Genomic DNA, 22,626 nt, shown 5'->3' with positions numbered 1-22,626 from the left:
CACCACCAAGCGTTCTGTCCTCGGAGACATTCATGCTGCTGCACAGCACAGAAGTAACTTTCCCGCTCGACGGACAATCACACGTCATCGTTAGCAGCCCTCAGCAGACGCCGTTCACCCTGAGCCCGGGACCCTCGGGGGCCGGCGCCGCGTTCAAGTGTTTAAACCACGATTACCAGCAGCCTCGCGTCGGCATCCAACGCATGATTCTTAGTCAGAGACGTCGGGAATTGGTGACAAATGGCTGCAGATGCACCAACGCTGGCAACTGGGCACCAATGCGATCCATTCAGCCGGTGTCGTAGGAGCTAAACGCCGTCCGGTACCAGGTGAAACCGGGTCCAAACTGCTACAGATTCATAAAACACAACATGAGCAGCTGCTTTAAGCCGCCGATCTGGTGCCACTAAAACGCCGACGCTCCCAGGCCGGAATAACGTCACATTATTGTCCTTGTTTTTCCTGTTCTTCCCGCCGTGCTGACACTGCAAGAGGGATTTTGAGGGATTTTGTTTTTTTCGTTCTAAAATGAAAACCACGAATGAAGAGAGTCCGTCGGCTCTAGCGTAACCTGCAAACACGCTTGTCTGGCTAACGAAACTCTTCAAGGGCTGACCAACTCTGACAGACTCGCTATAGACGGACTTAAACACTGGCTAGCTTAGCAACATTAAAGCTAAAGACGACCCATAATGCAACACTCGGTGTAAAAGTCTGTTACGCTGGTGCTGTCTCCATCTAAAAAGAACTTCTGATGTCGACATGCAGTCGTCTAACCCTGCACTTTTTCAAACTTAATTTCAGGAAAGATGTCCTCTTACACTCGGGCCAATGCGGCGGAGGTGTTACCGCTGCCCGGCGAACACCTCCCCCTCTTAATGACGGCAAGCCCCAAGCGCGAGCGCCCCGAGCGGCCCCGGAAACCATTTCCTCTGAAGCACGCCGAGGCCTTTCTGCTGCCGGAGCGCGACGCCGCGGCGCATTCAGAAACACCTCACCCGAATAAATTAAAGTTTACTGACAGGATGGAGCAGACGAAGACACAAAGTATTATATTCATCCTGTTTTTTTTTTGCTCACTGTATTGATTGTGTTTTATAGGAATAATCTCAGAGGAAGAAGTATTTTAGCATCTTCTCCTCGTTACTGCTTATTTCCCCCCTAAAGTTCAGGAGAAAACGCACGTTACAGTGAAAAGTGACATTCATTGAAGAAAACAGTGACTTAAAAACATGCCGAAATACTTCAGACAGCTCCGACTCAGGTTACGGAGGAGGTCTGAGTCCGGTGGTTTCTGGTGGTTTCCACGTGCTTTGGTGCATCTGCCCTGCTGCGTCTCCCCGTGCATTCATTCACAGACAATTCGTATCTGCCTCACACGAAGCCAACAGTCAAATACATCAGAAAAAACTGCAAATGTTTTCACGACAAGTCACGTTATCCTTTAATTCAATTCTTTGTTAAAATGATTTCTTAAAACTCTCTGGACAAATAAATCTGCTGAGAGAAAGTTTCCACGCGTTTCAAAGCGAGACTGAATGACTTGCTGAGATGAAAAGAGTTTGCAGCTTTGTCAACAAAACAACAACAACAACAACAATATGGCGATAGCTACATAACTAAGAATAAACAGCACCAGTTACTTTCGGTGTCGTAGTTGATTCACTACTCTGGTAAAATAAAACATTGGCAAGAAGGAAAAATAAAAAAACATGGCAGATATAAATATGCAAAACCCAAAATGAAGCAAACGTGTACAGTAGGTGTGCAAATCTGAACCATCGTCTGTGGCAGAGAAGCAGACGAGTCGAAGGAAAAGGCTGTGAGTAAAGCGATACCTTGACGTTTGAATTCTTTCAGCTACGCAAGGTTTCAGTCACAACACGGGCTCGGTGTTTTGCGTTGGCACTTGAAACGAGAAGGCGAAGAACGGAGGTGGATCGGTTTAGGTGGAAAACGCCCACGCGTCCTCTGGGGTGGCGCCAAGGCTGCGGGTCTGACTCCTCATCTTTCACCCGGGCATCAACGTACGATCTGCGTCCGGACATCTTACGCCTTCTGCTGCATTAGCATGGATTTCTAACAGTCAGAATATAATCAGCTCTCAGCCACGTTCTGAAGGGAAATATCCTTTTCTTCTTTCCTGCTGAGAGTCTCTTATGTCTGCAACCTAAATATGAAGCTATAGCCGGGGGAGGGTTAGCCTAGCTTAGCACAAAGACTGGAAACGGGGAGAAACAGCTGGCCCAGTTCTCTCCAAAAGTCTCCAAATTCCACCAATCAGCACCTCGGAAGTTCACAAACTCTCAGTCAGGAAGCAGATAAGTGCATTTCCCAAAGTGTGAAACAATTTAAAACAAAAAAACTAAATTCCCCTCGCAAGCTGAAAGGTCAACTATCTCCACTTCCTGAAAGTCTCAGGCTGCCCATCAAGCGGCCACGGCATCGCTTCCCTTCGCCTGAGATCCGATCAGAACGAGGTCTGAATGGAGAAAAGACGAGCGCTCGTTGATACCAGCCACGGGCAAATGTAATGAGCCCGGATACAGATCGCAGGTTAAAGGACCAGTCTGGTGATACTCTATGTTTTTCCTATTGTCAATGAAACCCATGAAAAGACCAAGACAACAATGGATGTATCCTACTAACAAGTACTCTGTGTGTGTGTGTGTGTGTATCTACAGGCTAATGGATCTGATTCCTCTGAGCCACAGATGCTCCACTGTTTCCAGAAACTGTTAGAAACACATCAGTGAGTCACACTGTTGCTCTGGGTGACATGTTCCTTCGTCACCGTGAACACACACACTGTAGTTTATTTAGACTCAGTCCCACACACACACACACACACACACACACACACTGTCCTGCTGCCCCAGATACTCACTAGAGCACCTAATGTGTATTAATCCACCACTGAAAATAGTCCCCAACAAATGCACCGTTTCCTCCCGTTTGTTTGATTAAAAACTAAAAGAAATTATTGAGCCTCTTTTAAAATTAAACTCTGGATTTGAGTTTTCAGTGGGAACCAGTTGGACTGAAAGCAGAAAGTACTGACAACAAGAAAAATAGAGAATGACACAGGCCTTATCCTTTACTACCAGGTGGAAATGGGGTCTGAGTGTGTGTCTGTCCGTGCGTGTGCGGACCAGCATGCAACACTGCTGTCTAAGCAAACACACGTTGGGATAAGCTCCACTCCCCTGAAACAGTTAATGCAGGTGGAATTTTTGTTATTTAAAAAAAAAAAAAAGAAAAAAATAAGAACCTGAGGTAGTCTGAATGTTTGGGCTACATGTTCATGTATGATCTCTTCAACAAGTCTTGCTCCTGCGCCGATGCGATCTCTTAGTCGTTGAACAAGCTGAACAGTGGTAGTGATGAAGACGAGACGACGACGACGCCAGCGGCCACAGTGGTCTTTGCAATCCAAGCAGCGGGGCTGGGTATTGAACCTCAAGGCGGTTTTTGTGGTGCCGAGCGAAATGTGTCGGCAGCAGCGAGGTCAGATTTGTACTGATCTTGATTTAAACCTAAATTTTACCCGTGTTTTATTCAGACAAGCTCTTGTAGAGCTGCTTAAAATCTGAGGAACGTGTTTACGTTTCTCAAAGTAACAGAAACTCAGGTATCGACGCTAGTCTTTCAAAAGGTACCCAGCCCCACCGAGGAGTGACAGAAAACTAAACAGGTCCAACATCAAGGTATCTCTTTAAGTGAGTGTGTTTGAAGCCGGCGAAGAAACGGATCGCGGGCCGTTTTAAGGCACGTGTGTGTAAGAAAAGTCTATATAATTTCAGCTAACTATAGAAACGCTTCACTTAACGAGCTATAATGTGAAGACGGGGGAGCTCCTCGCTCAGAGCTCCAGATAACATCTAAACACTTTATCAGAAAATAACTATCTCTCTACAGAAGTAGAGTACAATTTTAAAAATGAACCTACCGAGCTACAGTACAGTCTAGATGCTAATAAGTGAAGTCTTGATGCATAGCATCACCTAATATACGTAATATTGATTTTTATTTTAAGTATTATGGATCTTATTCAATATTGAACCGTAATATTGAATAGTGGAGTTAATAGTGTCATGGAGGGTTATGGCAGTGTTTGTTAAAGAGTCAGTCTCAGGCCTGTTTCTTTTTTTTACCTTAAAGAGACAGAAACCAACAGAGGAAGGAAGAGAATCTGATTCGTGATTGTCATGAGTCTGTGGGTCGTCGCTCCTCTGCAGGGTTCAATCAACGACGTGATCAAAACCACAGAGAAAAACAGGAAACAACACGAGACGAAAATGGGAAACACAGAGAAGTTGTGAGTTCAGATGCTCTCAAAGATGAGGAAAAGGAAGGTCCCTGCTCCGTGCGTTCAGGCTTCAACCTGAGCCGTCATCTGGCATCCAAAACCAACACCAAGCCCCATGGTGAACACGACGACAAATCGCAGATTTATCCGACAGTTTCTGATCACAAAATGCTGATATCAACAGAGGGAATAATGCTAAAAACAGTGTGTGTCAGTGTCTGAGGACCCGGCTCTCTTCAGCTCTGCCGGGCCGGGACCAGAGCAGTGGGTGGGACCTTTCTCCTCCTGCTCTGACTTCTGTACTTTGTTGCTTCTCTCAATTCCCCGTCGCTCTACGTCGACCGCCTCCTCCTCCTTCTTGACTTCCTTCTTTACTACCACTCCTGCCTCCCCTTTCTCTAGCTCAGTCCTCTGGGTTTCAGCGTCAGATCCCGGAGGGAGAAATTTCCCAAACCTCGTCCCGTTCAGATCCTCCTCGAGTTTCACCTGGAAGGGCGGTAGCCCGAGCAGGAACGCCCTGATCCTGCTCGGGGAGCTCAGGTCTGCAGGTTCCTCCTGGTTCTTCATCTCCACATCCTGCCCTCCTCCACTTCCTCCAGAGCTGGACCGGCCCCCCAGGGTGAAATCCTCAGCCTGCTCTGTGCAGCCAGCTCTGGGTCTCTTGGATGACGGCTGATCCGTGTTTCCGTTGATCGCTGCCCGACTCGGCTCCGGTCCTTCTGTGCTGGGTCTCTTGACCGGGAAGCGTTTGCTAAGGTTGAGGGGCAGCGCCTGCTCGGGGGGAGGGGTGATGGGAGAGCAGGGGGGCTTGGTGCTCAGGTCCTGCGACAGAGCCTCAGAAAGTCGGCGGGTGAAGGTCTGCAACTGAGACGAGTCGAGACGACGAGTTCTCATCAGCTGGCATACCTGTACGCTGCAGTCCAGGTTCAAAGGCAGGACCCGGAGAGGGGGCAGAGGAGGCCGGGTCCTGGCGTCCCGGCTGCCTCCTCTCTGGGCTCCCTCGTCCACGTTACACCCTGAGCAGCGGTTGTGGTGCTGGTGGAGCGGGTGGGACTGAGACTGAAGCTGGTCCCCGCTGGGATGAGGCGTGTCCGGGCTTCCACTTTTGGGCTGGAGGGGGTAGATGGTCGGATGGTGCTGGTTCGGGTCTTGAGGCGTCAATGCCGGGCTCTCTGGGCCTCTCTGGAGGCTGATGCGGTTCCTGAAGACATCCAGAGGACACACGCCTTTGATGGGGCTGAAGCCGCCTAGAGATCCTCCGACGAAGTGGCGAGGCAGAGTGGAGAGGAGCACGCCTGGAGCCGGAGACACGGACTCCCCTCGGTCCGGCTTCAGCTCTTTTGGTTTGGGCTGGAAGGGGAGGAAGGGGGCAGACATGGGGGAGAGGTCAGGGGTGAGAGGCAAGTTGACAGGGAGGATGGCCGGCTGGGCGGGCTGCAAGAAGGGATGAGAGAAGATGTTTATTCAAGTCCAACCGAAATCATCATCCCTTTGTACAGTCTGAAAAAACGCCAACGGGTCACTAAAAATGTATTGTCAATAGTTTTTTGTTATAAAAAAGAAGAAGAAAGGTCTTTGGGAAAATATCAGAAATGCTCCTTTTTGTCGCAGCTGTTTTTTGTTTTTTTTTGGGGGGGGAGTCCTCTGTCTGTGTTGGATCGACAGCAGGTGGCAGACTGTCAGAGTGCCAGCGTTACACCGCAGCCAACGAGAGGCAAAGTTAACGAACATGCTCTGTAGCTCAATTCATGAGCAGGCGCGCTGTTGTTAGCGGAACCACGGCAGCATCTCACAGGCAGATATCATACAAATGCCGTTTGATGTGCTGGAGCTGAGCAGCTACAACTTAAATTAGCAGTGCACGTGAACGGCTTGTTCGGCAGGAAGAGCTGATGATGTCTGTGGCTCTGTTGTGCAGCAGCTGCTGTCTGGGTCGGTGTGACCGTCTGCTCTGCCTATGATACAACGCTGGCAAAAGTAGACACTAAAAAATATCAAATTGGTTTCTGATTTTTTTTCTCCCCTCAAAGGAGAAACACAGGGCAAGTGATTTACAGAGCCGATATGTAGCTTGTAGCAGACGAGGAAAACATGACATTTAATTTCAGCTGGATTTGAACTTTGACTCTGTCTGTGATTGTCTCTGGTGCTGTACGTGCTTCTTAAAAAAAATGTGTGTCTATGTTTGTTTTCTTTCTCTTTCTCTGCTGTATTCAGGTCTCGGTTGCAGATCTCGATCTCACTGACTTTACGTGGTTAAATAAAGATTATATCGTTAAAGGTTTGTTAATGATCAGCTACACAGTCTGAATACTGGAGCTGGCTGCATGAATTCAACTACACCAGCTGACATCATATTATCATAGACTATTTAGACTATATAAGGTAAAAAAACCTAGGATTATGAAGCCTACAGCTGGGGAGTATTTGATACTGCTTGACTTTGGGTGGATGAAGTCACTTTCATTACTATAAAATACGGGTGTAGAGCTGATTTTCCCTGTAGTACTGCAGAGTTTGAGGTGTTACCCTGTGTGCGCTGCTGGGCGTCGGTCCTCCTCGGCCTTTGGCTGGAAGCAGAGGACTCTGCTGCTGAGTCTCCGCTGCAGCAGCTGCTGCTGCTGCTGCTGCTGCTGCTGCTGCTGCTGCTGCTGCTTTGGCTTTAGCCTGCTGCTGAGCCAGCAGCTTGGCCTGAGCGATCAGCGTGGCTTTGTTGCGTGTTCCCGGCGGCCGGCCTCTGCCTCTCTTCACCACCACGGTGCCGTTTGGGTTCACAATCTGCCCAGAGAGAGGGAAGATGAACGGTCAGTTCTGGCTTTTTTTAAAGCCTGGTACTTGGTTTGTTAATGTTGTCTGTACATACTGCTATAAGTGTAAACCACATTGAGTTTATCAGTATTTAAATGTGCCATAAGAATAAGATTCCCTTCATTTTCTTTCCATTTATATTATTATATATTATATTTTTTGAATATCCAGCTTACTTACACTAATGTACAGTGTATTCTATTACATTACCACAATTGTACAGTGTATAAACAGCACATAGTATAACCTAGTTATGGTTCTATTTTTGATAAAGCACTCCACCCACCCACCCACCAGGTGTCCTCCTGAATGGCACTAACAGTTCCATTTCTGTTTTAAATAAATTCATGACGAGCGAAGACGAGTTCTTAGCGTCTCGCGACGTCTTCACCGCAGAAACGAACCGGGGAGAAAATCTGCCAAACAGCCAAGAATCACAGCTGTCATTCGAGACGATGAGCTCAAACAGACTGAGGTCTGAAAAGCGCCAACTGCCAGGGAAAATAATTCTGAACATGTCGACAGTCTGACAGGAGACAGCGCGAGTCTGTAACTGACGGACAAGACACGCAAATGTGGGTTTCCATGCGTTTACATTGCGTTTGATATACATTTGATATTAGGGTGATGTCGCTCAGGCACCTGTACTCATGTATCTGTCCTGTTTTATGTATTTATTTATTTTCTATTACATCAAAGGCCTCAGTGGAAATAAGTCTTGGTCTTTGTTGTGTTATCCTTGACATATCTGCAGATGTATGGGACGTGGGGTCTTCTCTCTCATTGCGTCCAGTTACCAAAACTAAACGTGATATCGCTGTCCATGTTTAACTTATACGAGAGAAAAGGTCTCACTGGTGAGGACTCTCTCCTCTGGGGATTAACGGGGTCTCAGGGAAACTTTCCCAACAGGACGAGTGTAAAAGTGTCTCCTATCCTCAAAAGTATTTTTTCTTAAAAACAGAAGTCGTACGGTAGAGTCACAGTTGTGCAGAGCTGAGCAAACTCAGGTGTTAGTCGCTTGTTTCGACTTGTGGTTCAGCAGATTGGATCTTTATCAACTCTTCGCCGTCAAAATATGCTTTTAAAAAACTGAAGTCTTGAAGTTATGACTGGCATGTTTCTCCTAACTGCGTTTAGCCCTCAGATGTTTTGTGAAAACAAAGATCACTCAGTTTGTTTTCAGCTGGTCTGTCACTTACAGCACGAGAAGGAGGAGCAGGGGTTGTAATTTTCTTCTCCTTGGGTTTGGGTCCGGGTTTTCTGCCTCTCGGATGTGGTTTCCTTCCTCTTATGCCTCTGGGTTTTGGAGGTGTGGGGGATTCTGGGATTTTGAATTCTGCTCCTCCTGCTCTGAGGTGCTCCTCATAAGGAAGCATCAGCCTGAGAGACAGTTACAGAGGGATTAGTGCATAGACTTTTACATCAGGACGTCTTTCGAGCTCATGATTTCGGTGTGTGTGTGTGTGTCTGACCTCTCGTAGTGTCTCCTGGTGCAGGTAGCAGCGCTGGTGCTGCCGGGGCATCCTCCCAGCTCATTGTAAACCACTTTCCAGAGACGGTCCGATGTCACCTGTGACACACAAACACACACAAATGTGAAGATGATCAGATCGGAACTCATGAAATCCTGCAGAGAAGAAACGTGTGTGTGCCGGGTCGAACCGCGACCCTGCGATAAAATTGGTTCCAATTCAAAATCTGCAGTGTTTAAAGAGCGATTTAAATTTAAATGTACGGTTGCTTTATTGCACTATCAACTGATCAACTCGTCCTGGTCCCAGTGACAAGAAGAACCAGGAGTCCTGCAACAGATATGGTGTGGCCCCCACAGAGCCCTGACCTCAGCATCACGGAGTCGGTCTGGGATCACGTGAAGAGACAGGAGACACTGACACTGAATCCACAGAAGAACCGTGGCAGGTTCTCCAGGATGCCGGAACAACCCACCTGCCAAGTACCTTAAACTGTGTGCAGGTGGACGTAAAGTACTGTACACACAGATTGTTCTTCCTGTCTCTGAAGACGGTTCTTTATAATTCTGGCTGCGTGTTTGGACTCGTTGTCCTGCTGGAGAATGAATCTGGGAGGGATCAGACGCCTCCCGATGGGACTGATGATGGAGAAGAATCTAAACATCTAAAGTGCCTAAAGCTTCTCGCCCTGTCCTTCCTGGAAATGAACGAGACGTGAAATCGAGTGTGACTCCAGCTACAGCGTAGTTTAGGATTAGGTTACGTGCTTCAAATGCAGTGTCGTGAATTATTCCTTAATCTGAATTCAGTTGAACTTCATTCGTCTGTCCCGGTGCTGGGTGGAGTGGTGTCACACTGTGTGTGTGTGTTGGAACAATTACATACATTATACAGTGTGTGATTAGTGGTGTAACACCATGTTGTATAACACAGTATTGTTCAGTACAAGGCTCAGTTCAGTACAGCGGGTGGAGGGAGGGGTTGAGGAGGCCTTTTGTTGTGAACAGTGCTGCACTGAGCTGAAACTGTGCTGCCTGTTTCTGTCCCGTCTGCCTGTTTTCATTTATTGTAAAGCTGCCTTTGTTGTGTGTTTATTTACTGTAAACGTCTGAGAAATGACGGGTGGTGGAAGGAGGACTCAGATCATTTACTTGAGTAAAGTAAAATACAGCAGGATCCTACTTAAGTAAAGGTACAGAAGTATCATCAACGGAATGTAGTTGAAGATGTAAAAGTATTTCTGTGCCATCGATGCTTCAGCAGCGTTTTACTGCTGGAGCTGCTCCAGGTGGAGCTGCTTTTAACTACGTCATATACGGGGACAGTGTTTATTCCACTGGTTCCCAACCTGGGGGGTCGGGCCCCTCCAGAGGGTCACCAAATTAATCTGAGGGATCGTGAAATGATTCATGGGAGAGGAAAGGAGAAACAACAAAGTCCTGATACATAAATCATGATGATGATTTCAGTTTTTGGACTTTTCTCTGATCTTTGTTTTTTCTGTGAATTATGGTATAATTTTACCTCTTTTGGCCTCCACCAGTTGCTGAAATGAAACCATGGGAGAAGTTCAGAGGAAATCACTCCTTCGGAAGAACTGATATAGACTCATGAAACATCCTGAATTAGACACTGATTTGTTTGTGAGCTAAACAGGTTGGAGCTCATAGTTTAATCGTTAAAATCGTTTTTTGTTTTTTTTTAGTAAAATCTTAATTTGAAATGTAACTACTAACTAAAGCTGTACAATTATACGCTGTATAAAAGTGTAATTTAAAGTGTATTAGCATAAAGTCACGTTAAATGGGTATAGTCAAGTAAAGTACAAATACTTCAAAATTGTCGAATGTTTCACATTATCACTCTTCTACTGATTTTTCTGCGCTGAAAATATTTCAAGCCATGAATTTCATGGCTGGTCATGTTAATTGTGATGCTATATTCGACTCATCTTGCGGCTCCTTTAGACAAATCGGAAGTACTACCGTTGTAGTTAAGGGAATAGTTGACGTGTTGGGAAATATGCTCATTTGTCTCTGGCACAGAGTTAGCTCAGTGTAAAGACTGGAAAGAAAGGAAAACAGCCGGCCTGGCTCTGTCCGTAGATTCATCCAGCAGCACTGTTAAAGCTCACTAATTAACATGTTTATGTAATTTGTTAAAGCCGTACAAAAACTGAAGCGTGAAAAATGACAAAATGCCGTTTAGCAAGGGCAGGCTAGTCCTTTATGCTAAGCTAAGTCATCCAGTTGCTCTTGGTAGTTTAATGTTTAGCGTACAGACCAAAGAGGGATTTCAGTGTTCTCGTGTATTTCTCCAAAAGAAAACAAATAAGCACATTTCCCAAAATGACAACCTAGTCCGTTAAATAAAGGTTAGCCGAGCTAAATAAAGCCATGTAACTTGAAGTGACTCACCTTTTTGTAGCCTCCAAGCCGTTTGACCACAGAGTACATGAGGAAGAGGTCGACTGAGGACAAAGAGGACGGACACGTTCAAACCCAGCGGCCCAGGTAACACGGCAAGCGGAAGCACACCAGACGTGCAAATATGGAACACAGAGCAGATGAAAGTGCAAATCAGGTTGTAATTCTGAGATAAAACACAGTTTGACTAAACAAATATGTTCTGATAAAGCCAGTCTGCAAAGTACTACGAATGTTCTCGAGTTTATTCTTTCCTGCTTATAAAAACCCAGATAAAACAAACCCTCCTGTTTTAAAAAAGAAAAATATAGCTTCAGTTCTACACTGTGGGTTCGACTGCTGCTTTAATTACAATGAGCCAGATTTAATGATCAACAACTTATTCAGTTCCTCTAAACTTTATTTAACATCCAATCAAGATCCCCCTTGATATCCCATCGCTTCATTTTGATAAACTGTGATCTTGTGATATATATACTGCATTTACTGCTGTCTGATTTAGGTTGTAAATCTGTAACTGATGCCTGTTGCATCTTTTGGCCACGACCCTCCAGAAAAACATGTTTTAATCTCAATGATGCAATTCTGGTTAAATAAAGGTTAAAAAATATTTTCTGTATGGTCAAATTCATCAGTGCCTGAGGGGGAGGAATCATATCTGCGACCTTCTACTTCCATTTCTTAAATGTCAAGAGCAATTTGTCAGATTCACCTCTTAAAGAAAAGAAAGACAGACAGATGGAGAGAAAAGAAAAAAGACAGAAGCTTCAAAAAGTATTCAGACCCCTTCACTTTCTGCTACTGTTTTGTGTCGTAGATTTAAATTTTAAAATTTATTAAATCAGGGCAAAGGTATAAAACTGTTTCTGAGACTTTGAGAATTCCCAGGAGTACAGTGACCTCAATAACTGTTAAATGGAAGAAGTCTAGAACCACCAGGACTCTTCCTAGAGTTGACCGTCCAGCCAAACTGAGTAACCGGGCAAGAAGGGCCTTGGTCTGGGAGGTGATCAGGAACCCAACGGTCCCTCTAACAGAAGTCCCTGCAGAGATGGGAGAACCTGCGGGAAGGGCGACCATCTCGGCAGCTTCCATCAATCCGGTCTCTATGGTTGAGTGCCAGGACATAAGCCACTGTGAGTAAAACACAGATGACAGCCTGCTGGGAGTTTATAAAACAGCAGTTAAAGGACTCTGAGAAAAGATTCTCTGATCTGATGAGACAAAACTTAAACCAGTGAGCACAACTCCAAAGACTAGGTCTGGTGAAGACCGGGCACTGCTCATCACCTGGATAATACCATCCCTATGGTGGAGCATGGTGAAGGCAGCATCAGGCTATGGGGGGGCTTCTCTGGTCAGAACCAAATACAGAGAGGTCCTTGAAGGAAACCGGCTCTAGAGTGCACCTGACCTGAGACTGGACAACCTGTTCAACCTTTCAGCATGACAATGACTCCAAGCACACAGCCAAGACGATGCTGGAGAGGCTTGAGGACAAGTCTGTCCTTGAGTGGCCCAACGAAAGCCCCGACTCAAACCCCATAAAACATCTGTGGAGAGACCTGAAGATGGCAGTCCACCGACGCTTCCCATCCAATCTGACGAGGCCGGAGAGGAGACTGATCCACCAAGACTGGAAGCTCTAACTGCTGCCAAAGGGAGCTTCTACAAAGTACTGAATTAAGGGTCTGAATACTTTTTTGAATGAGAGATTTCAGTTTTTGATTTGTAGTAAATTTGCAAAAATTTCTAAAAACATGTTTTTACTTAAGTCATTATGGGGCATTGAATGTAGACTGATGAACAAAAAATTGGCAATTTTATCCATTTACAATTAAATCTACAATATGTGCAAAATATGAAGGGGTTTGAACATCTCTGAAGTCTCTGTAGAAAGAGAAAGAACTTTGACTTTATTTAAACATGTCTACTAACCCCCCACAAAAACATGTCGAAGAGAGAAAGAAAGAAAGAAAAGGACAGAAAGACAAAAAGAAGGAAAAGAAAGTAGGTAAGACAGAAAGAAAAGAAGAGACTCACTCTTCTTGAAGCCGAGGTTGGGGACTTTGTGGATGGGCGAGCCGTGACGGTCCATGAAGGCGTAGAGCTGATCCAGGAACAGCTGCTCTTCAGGGTGAGGGAGCCAGCTGCCCTCACAGCCGACCTCCACACTGCCCATCACGTTCTCCTGAGAGCCAGACACCGAGTGTTACAACAGAGAGAGGAAAACACGCAGACTGTGTGGTTTAAAACGAAACCAGGTAACGGGCACACATGATGGATCAGCCCTGCACTGAATGTACACATTAAATCAAAACCTAACAACGTTTGGTTTTCAGTGCGTTTGCCTGAGGTTTGGATCCAAGTCGGTCATTTCTGAGGCCGTTCTCATGTTGTTTGGTAAAAATCCTGTGACATGTCTCTGCCAGCGTCAGTGAAGATGTTCTGTGAGGCCGTACGTCCACAGTAGTTCAATAGTTGTTGAGATATTTCCGTCTAAAACTCACCCATTCATTTTCTCTGCTGCACTTTAATTCCATTTGGGCAAACTCACTACTGCACCGACATCGTATTTTTTCGTCAGTGGATGTTTTTTTATCTCCTTTAACTGATTTTATTTTCCACTTCACTGTGTTTTTTAATGTTGTTCTAATTTGTTTCTTTGCCTCTTGTGAAGCCACTGTCTCTGAAAGCTGCCATGCAAATAGAGTGGACCCTCACTAACGCTGACTCGACGATATTTAATCGCTAGTTTAAGCTTTCAGTTTAGTCAGCAGAAGACTTTTTCTGAATGAAATGTCTCAGTAAGCAGACCACCTGAGGATCGGTCTGCCGTTGAACCGGTGCAGACTGGGGGTCAGACTGGTCCTCAGCTGATCAGATCAGGTTTGGGGCCAGACACAGAGGGCCAAAACCTGCCGGGCCTCCAAAAATAGATTTCATCCTCCAGTTTGAGCAGAGAGGCTTCACAAAAACCTGGCAGAACATGCTTTCGATTTAATGTAGGATTGTACCAGCAGACGCACACTCTGATTAGAATACCTCACCATGATAATAAACAGCCTCACAAACACCTAACACCACACAGACGTGAATAATATAAAATATTTCAAGGAGCAGACCTTCATCCTCTCGATCCAGGACTCTGACTGGCTGGAGTTCGGGGAGTCTTTGCCATCGCGGCCTCTCCTCTTGCGAGGTCGTCCTCGAAGACTGAGAGACGGACATCCTGCAGAAAAAAAAAAAAAAAACCACAAACACAAACAAGATGCGTAAATATTCAAAGAATGCAAGAAAGAGGAAGTGAAGAATTCATTTGCACATTTATTACTCATTTAGATTCCTTGCTGTGCGACTTCAAAGCTTTATATTAGATTGTCTTTTGTGTGAATCTGTCTGTGAAGTAGGAGGAGGACAAACTGTCTGTACATGTAGTTTGTGTTTCAGTAAACTGCATCTAATAACAGGTTCGACACTACGATCTTCATTAAACCGCAAACACCTGAAAGTTTGGTCTCAGTGTCAAGTGACGCTTCAGCAGGTGATTCTGAATTTGACAGATTGCTTTTAAAGATACAAACAAAACCAGGCCTTTGACCTAAAAACAGGCTTCTCATGATCCTCTTCTTAAAATCTAAGAGTCGTCATGTGAATTTGATTTCAGCTTCAATTTTCTTTAATCCCCAAAAAACATCAAAATATAAATTTTAGAAATCTCCCCTGACCTCATCTGCATAACAAGCGATCCAGTAAAATGTCTCACCTTCACGGTTTTAAAACTCTGAACCGAAACAATTAAAAAAATTTTTTAAAAACTAGATCGCTAACTTCATTATGCCCACAGGAAAGACTGGTTTCACTGCCAGTGTACAAATAAGAGACACAAATCTTTTTTGTAGGTCTCAGCAGACAACATACAAAAATACACAGGGCCACGGCAACAGTAGGGACACTGTCCGCCAAGGGGACATCGGTGTAGCTCAGGAGCCCACCTGAGGCAATGTATTTAATACTATCAACTGATAAATAAAGAGCTGACCGTATGTGATGCACCAACAAAACAGGTCACTCAGCACATATTTTAAACTGCTAAAACACTAAACCCGGTCTGTGGTTTCAGATTTACATAAAAAAAAAAACCCTCCACGCTGTTACTGTCCCAACACACGGCAGCGTAAAGCAAAGACTCTAAAACTCTGATAGAAACATTTAAAAGTTGTTGCTGTGCCTTGGGTTTCATACCCACACGAACCCCCAGGTATTTTTAAAGGGAAGCTACTTCAACTTCAGCTATTCACTCCTCAGTGTCACTGTTGCTCTTCAGGTTCAGGTCATCAACATTACGCCCGCTGACGAATCTGAACATTTCTAATGAGATGAGGTCTGGCTCCACCGACAGTCACCAGCTCTTTTTGGGAATGGGCAGACTTGCACACGAAGGGGGCTGTACAGCATTAAGCTCCCGGTCTGACGTGACGACTGCTGTTGAGTCTGTAGGATGAAAAGAGCTCGGGAGTTTCCAGCAGGTGGCGGCGTTACACAAAAACACAGGAAGCTTCTGAGGGAAGGACTTACATCTGACAGCTTGATGCTGACGGATGTAAATCTGAAGAGGCTGATAACCAGACCGAGCTGCTGGTTGAACCCCACTCGCACACGCTTCGTACAGTCTGTGCTTTTATTTTATACCTAGTACAAATGAGACCCTGCCCCACAGTGAGACTGCTTGCCCCCTGGTGGCTGTTAGAGGTTGACGCTTGTGTCTTCGTGGACGAAAATCAGCTTAAATTAAATTGGAAGGGGAAAAAAACATTTCATAAAAGGTGAACAAAGAGGCTCTTCCTTTTAGTCTGGAAGAGACAGTGAAGACTGCTTGAATTTTTCCACTTTCAGCATCTGGGGAATGCTGTTTATCTCCGTCCATCTGAGGGATTCTTGTTCGTTTTCACTAATCACGTCAAAATCAGATGCCAGTAAACTTCATGATCTGCTTCCCAGGAAGCGGCGATCAGGCGATTTGCAGACGTCAAAAGACGTCTTAAACTCGGGAAAATTTGGCTCGTAGGTCTTTTCTTCTGAATGTCTAGGTCACATATGACTGCTACTTACTATACACTGAAATATATTAATTATATAACAGATATAAGACCTCAGAGCCTAAAACAGACGATTTAACCAAATTCAGCCCCGTTTAAACTTGGACGTCTTTTCATCTGCATATGACTGAATCCGTTCGCCTTTGAATAATGTTTTTCTGAAGATAGATACGCTCGTGTAAAATGCACGCGGTGACTCGCCTGACGTCTGCGACGCTGCCGAGCTGTGCGAGCACTTCTGATTTGTGTTACTTAAAATCCTCACACAGGGATTTAGCAGTTGTCACTGCACATCAAAGGCCAAACTTCAGAAATGGGCGAACCGAAGGAGTCACAGATCATCAATCAGACAGTAATCTTTCTCCACCTACACATACACTACACCCTTTATTGATTCAGTGAAATTTCCTCTAGCGCCTGACTTTATCACGGAATATCGACGCTGCTCTCTTTTCTGTTTGGGTTTGTGAAAGAGGATTTCCCGGTTTTGTAGCTCGGATCAGTTTTTTAGGTTTTTGTTTTTTGTTTTTTTTTAAACCCGCAAAAAAGGGTTTTAATTGGCCGCGAACAAGCTGTGAGCACGGCGACGATATCGTCCCCTTTTTAGCTGATATGGTGAACAGTCAGAGACCAGCTGGTGAACACAGTGGAGATTTCCCTCTAACAATGTTTATTATATCGTGTTAACATGGTGCATGCTCGCAAATAAAGTTTGTTTAACCAAATCACCACAAAGTAAAATCAGTGGTCACTTTATTAGCTACACCTGTAAAATCTCACGCAATCCACCGACAGCAGCTCAGCCAAAAATTCTACCTTTGCATAGATAATACTGTTCTGTTTCGATCGACACCGTCAGAGAGGCATTCGTGTGTTTATGACTGAGGTTGTAGTCTGCAGTGGTGTTGTACTGAACCACACAATATCGAGAGATGCTTCTTTTCACCCTCCCCGGTTAAAAAACACAAGGGGGGAAGAATATTAGAAAACGCATTTCAATACGATGCAGTCCAGCGCAGCAACAACGCCACTTACTACGAACAACCAGGAACAAACCAACACCTCGCAGAAAGCTTTAACAAAAATCGGCCACGATAAGGCTCATAAAGGCAGTGGATCCAGTGGATCCAGTGGATCCAGTGGATCCAGTGGATCTAGTAAAGCGGCCAGTGAGTGTAAGAAAACCCGGGAGCAGGTTGTGTTAATCCAGTACAGGAATACCGGCTGTGTTCTGGGTCTCTGGGCAAATAACGACCCCGGACGGTTCCCGGTTTCCGAGACACTCACTGAACTGCCAGGAGAAGCTGGCGCTGCTCTCCAGCGTCGGGTGGTTGAACGTGTCTCTGCAGTACATCACCCGGGTGTTGGGCAGCGCCCTGACGCCTCCCAGGGCCAGCAGGTGGGGGTCCTGCAGACCCAGCCCCCTCGCTCCATCGTGGATGCGTCTCTGCAGAGAGCGGAAGCGGCAGTACTGCGGGTAGCTGAGAACTTTGATGCCCTGACGCTCCACCAGGCCGTCTGAGAGAGAAAGACACAAGACGATCTGGGATCAATAACATCACAATATGTCCAACGACCCGTCCACTGATCTGTAGAGTGAGCACATGCAGCAGCTCTCATTATATTCTGGTTCTCTAGAGCCAGTACCGTTGGTTTCGCATGTTGTATCTCAACAACTACACTACTTTTTTACGTCACCGCTGACTGTGTGATGCAATCTTTGGCCAAGTGCAGACAATCAAACTCAACGAGAGCCAAGTTTACTTGGCCTGTGATCAAGTTACTCACGGAGCAACACCCATGTGACCTGCCAAAGGCAACATTGGTCATACTGATCCGTTAACGCGACGGTTAGCGCCAGCTAAGGATGAGATTGTTCTGTACACTAAGAGCGAGAGGGGAGAGATCCCAGATTTGTTACAGTTTCTCTTTTTTTAACACCAATACTCTTCTCATTCACTAATTAGTTTCAGTCATTCTGCTTTGCTGTTCTTTTTAACTTTTAACTTGACACTTCCTGCAAAGATGTTTCACATTAAAAGCCTTCCAAAGTGTTAAAAGGACATAAAAAAAATCGTCCATACATTTCTTATTATCAGGATTTCCCAGTAACTCTGTGAAAAGCCTCCAGTTGATCCAAAATGCTGCAGGGCGAGTACTGACAGGAACTCGGAAAAGAGACCACGTTTCTCATGTGTTAGCCTCACTGCACTGGCTCCCTGTAAAATCCGGAATAGAACTGCAAAGCCTCTTCCTAACCTACAAAAGCTTTAATGGTCAGGCACCATCGTATCTTAAAGAGCTCAGGGTAACCTATTACCTCCCGGCTCTCTCTCTCTCTCTCTCTGTCTCTATCCACATATCTATCTCTATATATATATAGATAGATATGTAGATATAGATAGATATAATCACGTCACTGCAGGTCGTTAACTGTGTGTCTTCTCTCTCCCGTAGTTTGTGGTTGTCCTCATTATGCAGGTGTCTCTAACTCCAGATCCGCAGAGTCCAGATCTGCCACTACTATAGGTACTTACACCTACAAGTATCACTAATATTATTATCATCATAACAACCAGTCTGGCAGTGCTTGAATGCAACAGTACGCACATCTGTTCGTTCTCTCTCTCTCTCTCTCCCCCTCTCCCTCTCTCTCCCCCTCTCCCTCTCTCTCCCTCCCTCTCTCTCCCCATCCATCTCTCTCTCTCTCCTGCCCCCCCCCTCTCTCTCCCTCTCTCTCTCCCTCTCTCCCCCAAACGGTCGGGGCAGTCGGCCTCCCACCCTGAGTCCGGTTCTGTCGGAGGTTTCTTCCTGTTAAAGGGAGTTTTTCCTGTCCACTGTCGCCAAGTGCTTCCTCACGGTGGGAAGGGTTTGGTTTCTCTCTATAATATTGTAGGGTCATGACCACACCGTGTGAAGTGCCTTGTGACGATGTAAGTCATGATTTAGCTCTCTATCTATCTATCTATCTCTCTATACATATATATGAAACTGAATTGAATTGATTAATCAGTCCCTTTTCTGGTCGGCTTTTATTGTGATGCATCTGCAGAAAGTACCGAGTTTCCTACTGATGGTAGGTTAACGTCAAACGAATGATTCATTATGGACTAAGAAGAGTATTTCTGTATTTCATTCCCCAGCTGCTCACACTGTCGGAGGAGAATATTGACAAACTGGTAGCGGACACATTTTGTAGTTACCAGTTAGCCTGCTGGGTGGTTTTTGAAATCCGTTTTGTGTGTTTGATAAGTGTGTTTCAGTGCTTCTTACTATCAGTTTTGTCTCTGAGCGGCTCGCTGCTCTTGTCCGGCGTGTTGTTGCCGTCGCTGCTCTGCGGCGGCTTGTGCAGGCCGTTGGTCCCGCAGGGCGGCGGCTTTGGACTGCTACTCCAACCTGCCGGCTGCGCACACGACCATCTCACCAGGTCCTCCACCCGCACCACCATCTTCCGCGACACCGCCAAAACCTCATCCTTAACAAAAAACACAAACGCACACACGCAAAATAGGTTCAATCCACAATCAATACAATGGTGCATGTTTTCTCCAGGAAGACGTTCATAGTGCTGCGCCGGGTTGTTCACAAAAAAAGTGGCACAAACAGTTGTGTAAGGACAATCCCTGGCTTCTACCTCCACACAGCTGGCCAATCCAGGCGTGGAGTGGGTCCAAATGTCGGATCGTCGCTTTTGGAAAGTTACAGAAATGGTCGGACACAGACCCCCGTACATTACCTGCAAGTAGTGTTTACCGTGGGCACCATCTTAGTTTAGTGTTTCAGCTCTAACCACAGGGGTAAAATGGAGGCTGGGAAAGTCACAAGTTTTGTACGTACGAGGATCATAAAGTAGTTTCTAACACTGACATTTTGATGTAAAGTTAGAGGCTCACTCAGTCATTAGGATTCATCCTCTGGGGACTGAAAATGTCTGTTTTTAATCCAAATTTAATACGAATCCTTTCGATCTTTGTCAAGATGGTTTCACTTGGAACAACCATCCCCGGAGCCCCGCTGCCAGTGTGTTTCAAAATGAAATATTCGCATAAATTATGCCAACAGGTGGACATGTTACCTTATGGGAAGTCTACTGTGACGTATTTGGTCATTTTACATATTCTCATTTTCGATGCGACATTCGACCTCCATTCCCAGTATCCAATCAGATCTTAAAGCTGGGTTTTTTTTGATTTTTTTATCCTGTCGAGCACACAGACTGTTTTTTTTTTTAAAGGCTCCCCAGCACCTCCCTCCCTCTCCTCCCACACTTCACCTGTTCAACTATCACCTGCTCAATGTGCAGGTAAACACACTGAGCTGAACATGTGCCAACTCTCTATCTGGAAGAAAACGCCTTGATTGGTTTGTTGGCAAAGTCTTGACATTTACGTGAGGACACAAAAAGAACCTGCAGAGAGAGACAGAGATAAGGCCGAATCTGCTCAAATGAGGCTTTATTGTCAAAGTAGACGCCTCCTGCTGAAATCTGACAGAAACAAACTAGAAAAAAAGAAAAAAAGAAAAAGGTGTGAAGTAGACTTGAGGGGTAATTGGTGAAAACCCTAATTTAAAAAAATGTTTGGATTTCTAACCATCAGCTGGCAGGGTTACAGAGGTGAGATGGGGATTTTGGCCTTTGGTTACCTAAATGACACGCTGATAAACTTCACGGAGTATTTGCCGTCTACTATGATTACATAACATTTCACATATAAACTGTTAAACTAACTTTGGGGCAACAAGCCACCTGAGAAGTTACACCACTTGCTTTTCAAATAAATGTCCCTTTTCCTCATCTTCTTTTTCCATCATTATTTTTTACTATTTCTCCATTTTTTATTACCATCTTTTTCGGTGGAATTTTACTGCCTTTAGGTCTTGTATCCATTAAAGTTGCACAGCTCTTTGGTCTTTGGTCAGCACTAGTTATTATAAACATGCTTTGTGCTTTGATTTTTCTTGAGATTCACGGTTTCTGTACGACAACATTTCATTTTTTGATTTAATGTTAGGTTTGCAGGCCAACGCTGCTCAGAGACTTGATGAAATGTGATGCAACATTTAAAAATGAAAGAGGAAGTTTATGAAAAATGCCCTGACAGACATCCATGTCAGACAGAAATGTTTTCCATGAATCTGCGAAAGACCGGCCATGTCCAGCTGTAATAGACGGGTTTTCTGTCTGCCTTTCCTTCTTTCCATTTCCATTTCGTCTTTTTTTTGTGTTAAATGTAACTTAATCTTATCTCAGGCAAAAACCCAAACGAGACAGAGGAGCATATTTACTGAGGATTTGCAGCCCTCCTTTAGAAGCTAAACAGTCTTATTTGCTTTTTTCCTTACCCAACAAAAACTCTGCACCCGTAAAACACACTCAGCGGCCACTTTATTAGGTACACCTATGAAATCTAACGCGGTCCAGTGCCATAGCGTCTACCTTTACAAAGATAAGGATGTGAGGTATTCATCTAACTACATGTTCATTACTTGAAGTTGTGCAGTGGAGTTGTACTGGGCTAAATGATACTGAGTGGTATTTCTAATGTTTTCTCCACTTCATCTACAAACATGAGGCGGGAAGAAAATTAGAAACACGTTTCAACATAATGCAGTCCAGTACAACACCACCACTAACTACGACCTCAGGAATAAACATACCACTGAATCAAAACCTCTTTTTAACCAAAACTTTCCATCGGAAGGTTCGTAAATACAGAATACGTGGCAGAGCCCTTGCATTGGATTGCGTTACACTGTATAGGTGTACCTAATAAAGTGACCACAGAGTGCGCCCGTGTGTAGGGAATGGAAAAGTATACACCCGATTCATCAACGCTGACTGACCACCGCAGCCGAAATTTGACTTCTGGGAAAAGCAAGTGTGAAAACCCGCAGCAGCGTTTTATCTGACACATGCAGAGGATGTCGAAGGGAGACAGACACAGTTTCCATCCATCTGTTATTATGTGCATTAAAAAAAAAAAACTCAAACCACAAAAAAAATCTGTAAATATCACAAAATTCTTTATTTTTTATATTGGCTGAGGTGGGAAAGTTGGTAAAAGCAAACTTAATGTGACTTAAACGTCCCTCGTCACTTCCAGTGAAGAGACGAAAACATCAAATCAAATTAGCTTGTGACGCAACATTTGAGTATGAAGTGAGAGAAAAATCTGCAGCAAATGAAAAAGATTCAATAACATGAATACAATTGAACCTCTGTTTCCCTCTGTGGCCTCCCGCTTGAATACTTTCCTGACCTAACGGCTCATAGCAGCTCCGATCCAGTTCAACGTGAGTGAAGAAGACTATTTAAAACCTGCTGTTTTATCTGTTTACAGCCATAATCTGGTCAAAGGAGTTTCCACGTTTTACTAGCGGTTTTCACTACTCGGTCAATGTGTTCTGATTGCTGACAACGTTGGTCTATTCCACTAACATTTCCTCACATACAAACTTCCTCTTATGGGATTAAGACACACCTTCGGTTACAAAATTTATTCCAGGTT

The 22,626-nt window shown here is 44.9% G+C and overlaps 1 protein-coding gene across 1 annotated transcript in view; it reads right to left on the bottom strand.

Moving 5' to 3' along the window:
* Positions 1-2,917: 2,917 nt before the first annotated feature.
* The window catches only part of zgc:77151 (uncharacterized protein LOC337153 homolog), a 41,973-nt gene continuing 22,264 nt past the window's right edge, over positions 2,918-22,626 (bottom strand). The window contains exons 4-12 of the mRNA XM_040151555.1: positions 19,391-19,592; positions 17,405-17,635; positions 14,144-14,250; positions 13,062-13,209; positions 11,010-11,062; positions 8,593-8,690; positions 8,320-8,500; positions 6,839-7,087; positions 2,918-5,743 (exon numbers count right to left, since the gene is read on the bottom strand). Of these exons, the coding sequence (XP_040007489.1) occupies positions 4,505-5,743; positions 6,839-7,087; positions 8,320-8,500; positions 8,593-8,690; positions 11,010-11,062; positions 13,062-13,209; positions 14,144-14,250; positions 17,405-17,635; positions 19,391-19,592 (2,508 nt within the window). The 3' untranslated portion in view covers positions 2,918-4,504. The remainder of the gene's footprint in view (positions 5,744-6,838; positions 7,088-8,319; positions 8,501-8,592; positions 8,691-11,009; positions 11,063-13,061; positions 13,210-14,143; positions 14,251-17,404; positions 17,636-19,390; positions 19,593-22,626) is intronic.

The sequence above is a fragment of the Xiphias gladius genome, chromosome 17 (assembly GCF_016859285.1).
Source record: "Xiphias gladius isolate SHS-SW01 ecotype Sanya breed wild chromosome 17, ASM1685928v1, whole genome shotgun sequence".
Classification (NCBI taxonomy): domain Eukaryota; kingdom Metazoa; phylum Chordata; class Actinopteri; order Istiophoriformes; family Xiphiidae; genus Xiphias; species Xiphias gladius.
The sequence above is the reverse complement of the archived record's forward strand: the minus strand, read 5'-3'. Positions and strand labels throughout refer to the sequence as shown.